The sequence below is a fragment of the Salmo salar genome, chromosome 10, assembly GCF_965601325.2.
Source record: "Salmo salar chromosome 10, fSalSal1, whole genome shotgun sequence".
NCBI classification, from domain to species: Eukaryota; Metazoa; Chordata; class Actinopteri; order Salmoniformes; family Salmonidae; genus Salmo; species Salmo salar.
This window is the reverse complement of record NC_138300.1, coordinates 85532489-85543688: the sequence shown is the minus strand read 5'-3', so window position 1 is coordinate 85543688 and position 11200 is coordinate 85532489. Positions and strand designations below refer to the sequence as shown.

The window sequence follows — 11200 nt, the reverse complement described above, 5'->3', positions numbered from 1 at the left end:
GACGTCGTTTTATCTATGGCCAATGACCTTGATTGGGCACTTGTAATGTAACTCTATGGCAGCACCCAAGGGGCTTGAATTTGAGGTCTACCCTTAGACTTGGCAGTGACATACTGTCCCCACGAGTGACAGGACACTGAGTTAATCATGGCGCAACTTGAGAACATTACCAACACCTACCCTCCGTATTTTCCGCTGGCTGCCCCACCACCACAGAAAACACTGAGCTAGGCTGAAACACCTGCATTACTCAAGAATGCAAAAAAGAGACCACGTTTGTATGCGGCTTTATCAAGTCATTAACTTTTTTTTATTTCTTTTTTTACATTGTTTGCAAACTGATATGTGACACGTATCAATGCCAAAATAACATGCAAAACAGGTAAGCTAAAAATGTGGGTCTCAAAACCCTGAATGACGGGTCGTCACTGCGGGTGCTATAACTACTGGTACATTGATTATCACATGGAAAAAGCTATTGTTACAGTGTTACCCACTGTTTATACTAATCTGGTGATGCAGTTGCTCTGGACAGTAAGTGACTTTGAAATAGGCAAAAGCAAAGGAAATATATTAACTACAAAACAATGCAGCATGTCAGTAGTCTCCGCAACATCAGATAGGGAACGGTCTGGAATTGACCAATGTGAACTCTTTCTAGACAAAGCCATTCAATCAAGAGCGTCCTATAGGCAGAGCGCTTTTGACACATCCCCTCCTTTTAACACACCCACTACTCCCGAGACCAGTCCGGGACACAGCTACCTATACCTGTATTCCTTGGGCAGGATCGAGCAAAGGCAGAAAGCACAAGTGGCCCGTCTGCAATTTGAATTTGATTGGTTGATGAGAAAGAATGGGCGGAGACACAAGGCACCTTTACAGAGAGGAAGAGGGCACACGAGAGGGATAACTCGGCCAGAAATCTGTTTTCGTATGGAGGTCAATGAGAGGGTCGAATTTGGTCAACAAAAAATGTAATGGTTCACATGCTACGTGAGGTGTATTTGAATAGAAGTTTCGTAATGCTTAAGTTGTAGGACACGTGACATCCCGACAACTTTGAGAAAAAAAACACTATATCGTTGTTGTCTCGAGATACCTATGAATATTCATGCCATGGGGCTAGTAGCATAGCATATATCTCCATTGAATACAGATCGTTGACGTCAACACCCCTCATCAAATATTCAAAAAATATTAACGAGATGTATCCACCAATCCAAAGAGAGGAATAGGCAGGAGCTTAACAGCCCACCATTCCGCTCTGTGTACAACCAATCCAGTTGTTACATGCTGACTAGACCGGGCATGTGCATGCGGCCATCCACACCAGACGCAATTAGGACATGCAGGTTGAAACATCAAAACGAACACTGAACCAACTATATTAATTTAGGGACAGGTCAAAACACATGAAACATTCAAAGACAATTAACTAGCTTGCAGTTGCTAGCTAATTTTTCCTGGGATATACACATTGGCTTGTTATTTTACCTGAAATGTACAAGGTCCTTTTATGCGGATCTTTGTAGAATGTTTACCCATTTTGAGACACAAAATCGTGTGCTCTTCTCCCGACAATTAATATACAGATAAAAGGGGAATCCAAGTTAGTTTCCAGTAATCGCACCTCCTTCAGTCTTCTTCTGTGGACTTTTTATGGCACTTGGCAACCAACTTTAAGGTGCATTACCACCACCAACTGGACTGTGGACCTCACTATTAACCAGAAAATGTGTTATATTTCTGTACTACATTATCAATGGTAAGTGCAGTCTTTCTACCGTGTGGCATAAAGGACAGGTCAAAACCTGCATTTAACAAGCATTATATTCTATTACAAATGAGGACATTGTGATTTTAGTGAATGTACATACTTCAAAAAGAATACCGGTCAGTTCCCTCTGCAATTAAACACGCATAACACACCCCCTTTATAAATGAAAAAAGTTTATTTGTTAGTGCTGTGTGTATTGAATGCTACATACAGATATCTTAGCATGAATGTACACATACTGTACGTTGTCACGTAATTCTTTTTTTTTTTTAACTACGTCATTCACATACTACAATTTGAAAAAAAGCTATAAGAAGAATAAGTACTATCTGAAGCACTAATACCTGGGACAGATTACAGGAACTAACACAGCAAGCATGCACAGAACAGAGAAAACAGGGTCAACAGGCAGGGGCTAACTGTTCTGCACTACACAAGATCAAAATTCATGTCAATCACATTCCTAATGACCCTTTCATCAATCAAACAAACACCCCCCCCCCCTACATCCCAAAGGCCCTGTTAACTCCTTCCAAGAATATAGATATTTATATAGATTTTAAACAATGTTTATATAAATTTGGTATTAATAAACTGAAGTGGAAAAAAACGTATACAGTACTTTTACAAAAATAATAAATTCCTAACTGCTCTTTTATGTTGTCTTAATGCCAGATGAAAGACATGAACACATTTAACAAAAGACAAAGACAAATGACACCAAATGTTAGCCTACATCAGATGCCAATGGAGAAAAGAAAACAGAGTACAAGGAACAGATCAACAACATGGAGGCAGTCAGATCTGGAGTAGAATGGGTTTCTAAATAACCCTAACCCCAGATTAAGGCCAAACAGTCTTAACTGAATCTGATTATAAAAAGAACCTTCCTCAAAATGATCATTACCTTCTCCCATCATAAAACACTGTCAATACTGCACTCAGACCACAAATCCACTACCAAATGGGACAAAACATGACCACTTGAAATGCTTCACTTGCAAAAAATGTTTTAAAAAAACACCTGCACACACCAAAAACCCAAATTGAGGTCAATTTGAGCCATATTCAATTTGACTTAAAAGTCTACTACTTAGACTAGAGGGTAAACCCATCATTTTTGCAATTAAGCTGTAGCAGCCCATTTTGGTAAGGATGCTAGCTTTTTTTTTTAAAGGCTATAAAAACCAGAAGTTAGCATGACCTGCACAAATATACTGCAGATAAGTTTCTCTGACATAAATTGGGTTAACTAAAACTACAGACCTGCCCAAATTCTACCCCAAATGTATGTATTATACAATCTACTTCACAGCCAGGATTCCATTTTCACAGACATGATTCAACAATCATTCATTATAAAAATTCAAAGGAGCACGAGGGGGTGAGAATCCTTGTAGGGCTTACAGACAGAATGTTCTCCTTGGAAACTTGCGACATACAATCTATCATAACTATGACTTCAAAGAAGAAGAAAAAACATTTCAGTCCCCATATGATAAAAAATAGTAACATACAAAACAGCCAATGCAGTTTTAGAAACAGACAGTGGAGCTGGTAAACATACATACTGTACTATATACACACACGCAGTAAGAGGAAGCTTGACCAGGTTTTACAGGTTTTCAGCATAGAGTCTACACTGATCTCGGTAGGAATATCAACTGTATATTAGTGTGAAATATAGATTTCTATACAATTTCTATATAGCAGTGAGATGAAACTTCAGCTGGTTAATCTCCACACCTTTGGGATTCTGGTGCAGTACAATGGTGTTTTAATACAAACATATACTTCCAAATACACTCACAAGCATATGTAATATTTCACAATAGCACAATAAACCCTCATGTTTAAAAAAAAAACACAAAACAAACACACTAATAGTTGTGGAGTTGATACTTATACATAAAAAGCTTCAAAATACTAAAGCACAAAGGGTAAAGAGGTGTCTGATTTTAGTGTATATACATACACTGCTACTACAGTGATATGAGGTTGTGGAAAAGTAACCAATACACAATAATCTCGACCCACCCAACAAAAACATTTTATATCAGCGTTGATACAGCGTAATTGATTCCTAAATAAAAAAAAGCAAGAGGCCATCATCAGACTGTAGCAACTGCTGAAACTTAGCAATAATTCAAGTCTATCCTGGGTAAGAGTATGGAACATTACTGCATGCAGCAACTCTGTAGATGGGTTCTAGAGTGACAACCACTTTTGGCAAGAGAAGAGTTCTGGGTCATTGTGCAACCCTTAACACTTACAGACCTGTCGAGCAGGTTGAGGGGAACTGGTCCACATTCCCTTTCCTATACAAGTCTACAAGGTAACTTATGTACAAATACAAAGCTTTTCATAGACAGAAATGTAGGCTAATGTGGTGATGTACATTTCTTTCCTTTTTTCCTTCTTGGGCAGTTGATTCAAGAAGGATAGAGGAGAAGGTAATTGAGCTGGGCCCAGTTTCCCCGAAAGCAGTGGAACTTAGGCTTCTGAGTGTTTTAACGATTCATCTTTCCTACAATGGCCGAAGACATAACATGTGTTACGCAAAACACCACACAGAGAGAACAGTCGCTAAGTGCATCGTTGGAGCATGTGTCGATACTGATAGGATCGAAACAGAAGTATTTCTGACTACAGATGAGTTCCTAGAGAGATATTATTACCTACCGCTGAAAATATTGAGGTGGCTTATTCTAATGCTTACCCAATAAAAATGCCCCCCCCCACCACCATAAAATCACTGATTTGGCACATCACTGCACACGTTAGGCTACACATCATGAAATACAGTATATTGAGACAAATGAGACAGTAGTGTACAGCTAGCAAAATAGAAATGAATTTACTGAGCATTAAATGTATTTCAATATGGTTGAAATAGGACTATAGCCTACTGCATGTATATTTGAATGCAGTAATCTCGGTTTTCATTCGAAGCATCTTTTTATACGTTGCTTGTTTCTATCAATTGCAAAGATATTGGCAACTTTGCATTTGTAGTCAACTTTGTTCACAGAGATGGATAAACCATGTGATTCTAAGTTTAGTGGAGATTTTGTGTGTATAAAGAGACGCGGGAAGACGAAAAATGCATTTAACGACGCACTTCGTTGTTCTACGAGTGGTCTGAGGCAGGAGTTAGATTACGAGCGTTTTCAAGTGCAACGTTAAGAACGATGGTTTTGGGAAACAGCTCAGAGATTGAACGATGCTCCTACAAAAGGTTCTAACGATTAACTTAGCCTTAAGATGCTTTTCGGAAACTGGGCCCTGGACTAGAACATCCACCCTAGAGTTTGAAGTGAAAGACATATCCTTGATGGTTTCTTCTCCTCTGTCCTTCAGATGGTAGCCCTAAAGCAGTGACACTTGGCAGTACAATGACAAGCTGTGACTTCCATTTTTATGAGACAATGATCATTTGTATGGGATTTTGGGGGTAGGGGGGACTGATAACAGTTTCAGATGGGAAGTGAGGTTAGGGATTCTATATGCTGGGGGCAAATTAGGGCTAGCCAGGGACATTTGCTATGAACTGGAAAATAAGGGAGGGGCGTGACTATATGCAAGGTGGCACAGAGAAACCTACCATAGGGTAACCCCCTCCTTCAGATGTGTGCTGGACTGTGTGCTCCTGCAAGGCTCCCAGGTCTCCAAAGCATTTGAACTGGGCATCTCTGGAAAGCACCAGAGTGAGCACTCCAGAGATGCCCAGTTCAAGTGTGTTAAGCTGGGTGCTGCAAATTAATGGTAGACAGGGACGTTTGCTATGAACTTGTACAGAATGGAGGGGCATAACTATATGCAAGGTGGCACAGGGTAACCCCCTCCTTCAGCTGTGTGCTGGACTGTGTGCTCCTGCAAAGCTCCCAGGTCTCCAAAGCGCTCTCCACACCAAACACACTTGAACTGGGCATCTCTGGAATGCACACTCTGATGCTTGGCCAGGTGCTCCCGTTGCTTGAAGCCTTTGTCACAGCTAGCACACTTGTAGGGCTTCTCCCCGGTGTGGACGCGCCTGTGCCGATTCAGGTCAGACGAGTACTTGAAGCGCTTCTCGCAGTCGGGGCACTTGAGGGGCTTCTCTCGGGACGGGTCGCAGCGGTGCTGCACGAACTCTGAGGATGACAGGAAGCGGCGGTCACAAAGGGAGCACTTCAGGGGCTTCTCTTGACAGTGCGAGTTCTGATGTCGCTGCAGTGTCGAACTCTTTTTGTATCCCTTGCCGCACACGTCACATTTGTAGGGCTTGTCTGTGTCCCTAGATGAAGAGGACGACTCACCGCACTTGTGGCGCAGCAGCTCTCCTGACTGACTGAATTCCTTCTGGCAGGACGCGCACTTGAACAGGTTCTCCATGCCATGGACGTGCTGGTGGTACAGCAGATGGGATGGCTGCAGGAAGCCTTTGTCGCAAAGGTTGCATTTGAAGGGGCGGTCAGATGGGTTTTTGTGTGTGCGCCTGTGGCGCACCAGGGCATACTGCTGTTTGAAACTCATCTGGCACTCCTCACAGTGGAAGGGACGCTCCTCAGAGTGAGTGCGCTCATGCTGCCGTAGGTCTGATGGACGCTTGAAGCCCTTTCCACAGGTGGCACAGCGGAAGGGGCGTGCCCCTTGTGGGTGGCATGGATGATGCAGCAGTTCAGAAGACTCCTTGAAGTGCAGTTCACACAGGTTGCACTTGAACAGGTGCTCTCCGGAATGGGCGTACATGTGGCGCACCAGGTGGGAGCGGTGCTTAAAGCTCTTGTCACACACAGCACACTTGTATGGGCGCTCAGAGCTGTGGGTGCGCTGGTGATGGGCCAGGTGAGAGGACTGGCTGAAGCTCTTGTCACACGTGTCACACTTGAAGGGCTTCTCTCCGGTGTGCACACGCTCGTGGCGGGCCAGCTCTGACAGGTGCCTGAAGCCCTTCTGGCAGACAGAACACTTGTAGGGCCTGTCACGGGCCGATGGAAATGTAATTGAGGAAGAGGACCCCACTGTCGCACTCCCACTGGAGGAGGCTCCATCAGCAGACGGCTGCTGAGGGTTGGTGGCAGAGGAGCTGGGCGTGGTGTTCCCAGAGGAGCCCGGTCGGTAGGTCTTTTCACAAATGGAGCATTTCATCGGGTTGGTGCTATTGTGTGAGGTGTGGTGCTGTGCCAGCGAGGTGAGGAGTGAGAAGCCCATCTTACACACACCACACACAAAGGGCTTCTGTTCTACCTGCACACACTGGTGCTCCAGCAGATCAGTGGCCTGGTGGAAGATCTTCATACACTGGGTGCATTGGAAGGAGCGGTCCTGGTTCACCATACACTGGTGCTCATGTGGGTTGGCCAGGTGGGAGATGTCGTGGCCGCATGCCCCACACTTGTGGCCTCCCTCGCCCCCTACCTGCAGAGAAGGCTGCTGTACCTGGGCAGGGTGCTGCTGCTGCTGCTGCTGCTGCCCATGCTGCTGGCTGTGCTGCTGGCCATGCTGGTGCTGCTGCTGCGACTGCTGCAGAGCAGGGTCAGGCTGCAGGACGATACCGTAGACGGCACAGCCCAACGCGTTCTCCGCCCCTGGTGGTATGGTGTGCACCACCGGAGGAGGAGCAACAGCGTGCTGCTGCCACGCCTCGGACATCCTGGCTCTCGTGTAGGGATTCAGTTTTATATTGTACTGGGTCTTTTTATGAAGAAAAATCAAAGGTACATTGATCGGTGGATGGGGTGGAAAATCTCAGTAACTTAGTCTGCCATGTCAGTGACGAACATAAGCACTTAGAAAATGGGACAAAGGGCTTGTTTCTAGGATGTAATAGATTGTGTCTGAAAATAATGTGCAGAGGAATAACACCTGCTGCAAAGACATTTAAATTTAGAAAAAATAAAATACACCGTCTCCACGCGTCTTCAGTCCTCTTCTGATAACTGCAGAAAAAGGAAACAATTATTATTCAACTATTCATTACTACAGTATGTGGTATGGCTTCCTAGAAGATGTGCAAAATCTCCGTTTCACAGAGACTTCCCCTGAGACAACAGAATAATTATCAGAGCCCAAAAGTATAGACTTCAGAGGAAGCAGGTCAGAAGACAACACTGCTACGACTATATGGGCAATTCCACGTAACAGAGTGAGGCTGGCACTCACTTTTCACTTTAAAATGTATGCCAAGCAACAACAACAAAAATGTATGGCAAAGTTGAACAAACCATACTATATAGGGACTCCCGAGTGACGCAGTGGTCTAAGAAACTGCATCGCAGTGCTAGAGAGGTCACTACAGACCCGGGTTCGATCCAGGGCTGTATCACAACCGGCCGTTATCATGAGTCCCATAGGGCGGTGCACAATTGGCCCAGCATCGTCCGAGTTAGGGGAGGGTTTGGCAGTCATTGTAAATAACAATTTGTTCTTAACTGACTTGCCTAGTTAAATATGTAGAAGTCTACTTTTAACAATTGCCACTGAAAATGTTACTAAAACACATTTACTTGAGGAACAGTACAATACCCCATAATGACAAAGTGAAAAGTTTTTTTTGGCAAAAAACCCCAGAAATACCTTATTTAAATAAGTATTCAGACATTTTGCTAAGAGAATAGAAATTGAGCTCTGATGCATCCTGTTTCCATTGATCATCCTTGAGATGTTTCTACAACTTGATTGGAGTCCATCCGAGGTAAATTCAATTGATTGGACATGATTTGGAATGGCACACACCTGTCTATATAAGGTCCCAGGGTTGACAGTGCATGTCAGAGCAAAAACCAAGCCATGAGGTTGAAGGAATTGTCTGTACAGCTCCGAGACAAGATTGTGTCGAGGCACAGATCTGGGGAAGGGTACCAAAAAGAGTGTAGCATTGAAAGTCCAAGAACACAGTGCCCTCCATCATTCTAAAATGGAACAAATTTGGAACCACCAAGACTCTTCCTAGAGCTGGCCACCACCGGCCAAACTGAGGAATCGGGGAGAAGGGCCTTGGTGACCAAGAACCCGATGGTCCCTCTGGCAGAGCTCCAGAGTTCCTCTGTGGAGATGGTGGAACCTTCCAGAAGGACAACCATCTCTGCAGCACTCCACCAATCAGGCTTGTATGGAGTGGCCAGACGGAAGCCACTCCTCAGTAAAAGGCACATGACAGCCCGCTTGGAGTTTGCCAAAAGGCACCTAAAGGACTTAGACCATGAGAAACAAGATTCTCTGGTCTGATTAAACCAAGATTGAACTCTTTGGCCTGAATGCCAAGCCTCACGTCTGGAGGAAACCTGGCACCATCCATACGGGAAAGGTGAACGGAGCAAAGCACAGAAAGATCTTTGATGAAAACCTGCTCCAGAGCACTCAGGACCTCAGAATGGTGTGAAGGTTCACCTGCCAACAGGACAAAGACCCTAAGCACACAGCCAAGACAATGTAGGAGTGCCTTCGGGACAAGTCTCAATGTCTTTGAGTTGCCCAGCTAGAGCCCACACTTGAACCCTCTGGAGAGACCTGAAAATAGCTGTGCAGCGACGCTCCCCATCCAACCTGACAGAATTTGAGAAGATCTGCAGAGAAGAATGGGTGAAAGTCCACAAATACAGTTGTGCCAAGCTTGTACCCAAGAAGACTTGAGGCTGTAATCGCTGCCAAAGGTGCTTCAACAAAGTACTGAGTAAAGGGTCTGAATACTTATGTAAATGTGATTTCCCTTTTCAATTCGTAATACATTTGAAAAAAATTCTAAAAAACAGTTTTGGCTTTCTCATTATGGGGCATTGTGTGTAGATTGATTAGGGAAAAAAACTATTGAATCAATTTTAGAATAAGGCTGTAACGGAACAAAATGTGGAAAAAGTCAAGGGGTCTGAATACTTTACGAATGCAACTGTATGTAGGTTTTTGGTAAAAGAATGAATAGACACTAGGCAATATTTAAGGTAAATAATTTGTGTCAAACTAAATGTTAATATTAATTGGCAGGGGCCTTTACTTTAACATTAATGTGTTGTGATGTATTTCTAATCCTTTTTAAGACTTTTTCCTAGTAGATGTTTTTTAAGACCCCTTTTCCATCTGTGTGACCAAAGCTTTTGCTTATTCCTAACTACATTTAATTACATCTACGATGGAAAATGGTTGAAAAACGTATCTATGCCTCCATTTCCCCAAAACATACTCCATTTCCCCAAAACATACTCTTAGCTTTCGTTTAACACCAAATTTGGTAAGCTCCTATAAACTTCACATGTTGGTGATCATGGGTTTTACACGGAAATGACCCTATCCATCCATCCATCCATCCATCCATCCATCCATCCATCAGATTAAAGCTCTAGAGGGATAGGCAACATCAGTCACGCTTACCTGCCTAATGATCCATCACTACAAACACACTAAAAGATATCCAAACAAATGCCCTAATTTCAGACGTTCAGATTATAAAGAGGCAGACCATATCTAAACTGGTGCGTCCGAGTACCAGTCTATTTTTTCAACATTCTATCGGGTCAGCAGAACGCCACTAACCTTTTCAGAATGTGTCAATCATATTGGTTTGATCAACGATCTGTCTGTGTTGGCAGGCTTTCAGTGACGACTATTTGACCCATCCGTTTCTCTGCCATCCCATTTGAAGAAATCCTTCACCCCCATCCCCCCATGATTACAGTATTGGTTGTATGCAAATCCAAATCATCCACAGCGTGAACACAATCAATACGCATCCATTGGGGGTGTTCGCGCAGTAACGCAAACCTAGCTAACTACGCCATTTACCACAAAAGGGAGAAAAGTATACGGCCCATAATTTTTACAGTGGCGGGCGACAGTCTGTCTCAGATTGCAGCAGCATAAATCTGTATGGCGAGGTAGCTAGTTAGCATTTGCTAATGCTGGGCTAGGAAAATATTTGGCTATTGACGTCGTTAGCTAACTGATCTACAGAAGCAGGACACTTGTGACATATTGAGGACAGTATTACTGGTAACATACCTTTAACGTTTCACTGAAAGTCCTTTGTAGCGTCTGACAATTTTGCCAGAAATTACAAATGATTCGTAGGCCGAACAATATGTTCCTTCATCTCCGCAGCCTCGGTCTATCGAAGCTCTGGCGCGGCGGGTTTTCCACAAGATCCACTCCAGGGCCGACGAATTCAGAGCTTTTGTGTCGTTCGAAATGACCGCACTACATTTCTAATATTATATTTAGCCCAGAGGGGTAACTTCGTTAACACCCTGTCAATGTGTGATAGCTAGGCCAAGGCCATTCTCCTCCCGTTTAAAAAGGCGAGAATATTTGGAATAAAACGTTAGCTAGCTAACTGGCTAGCCTCAGAGATCCTGCCCAGGCACGGGAACATGAATGATCCAAGTTTTAATTGGCATGCTCACAACATATACCCGGAACCTGCAACGAATAGCGTTTATCTTTCGTCAA

General features: G+C 43.7%; 1 protein-coding gene across 2 annotated transcripts; it reads right to left on the bottom strand.

The window, feature by feature from the left end:
• Window positions 1-1936: 1936 nt before the first annotated feature.
• Window positions 1937-11030, bottom strand: LOC106560927 (uncharacterized). 2 transcript variants are annotated; one of them, XM_014124387.3, is made up of 3 exons: window positions 10754-11030; window positions 6079-7701; window positions 1937-5913 (listed from the first exon to the last, which is right to left on the bottom strand). In XM_014124387.3, the coding sequence occupies exons 2-3, from the start codon at window positions 7412-7414 to the stop codon at window positions 5594-5596; spliced, it is 1656 nt and encodes a 551-aa protein (XP_013979862.1). In that variant the 5' UTR covers window positions 7415-7701; window positions 10754-11030; the 3' UTR covers window positions 1937-5593. The 2 variants fall into 2 exon arrangements, with proteins under 2 accessions (XP_013979862.1, XP_013979860.1); XM_014124385.3 differs by having other exon boundaries at window positions 1937-7701.
• Between the last annotated feature and the right edge of the window lie 170 nt (window positions 11031-11200).

What these genes read in the sequence shown, in the direction of transcription:
- LOC106560927 (XM_014124385.3), bottom strand. Translation starts at nt 7,414, where the DNA reads ATGTCCGAGGCGTGGCAGCAGCACGCTGTTGCTCCTCCTCCGGTGGTG.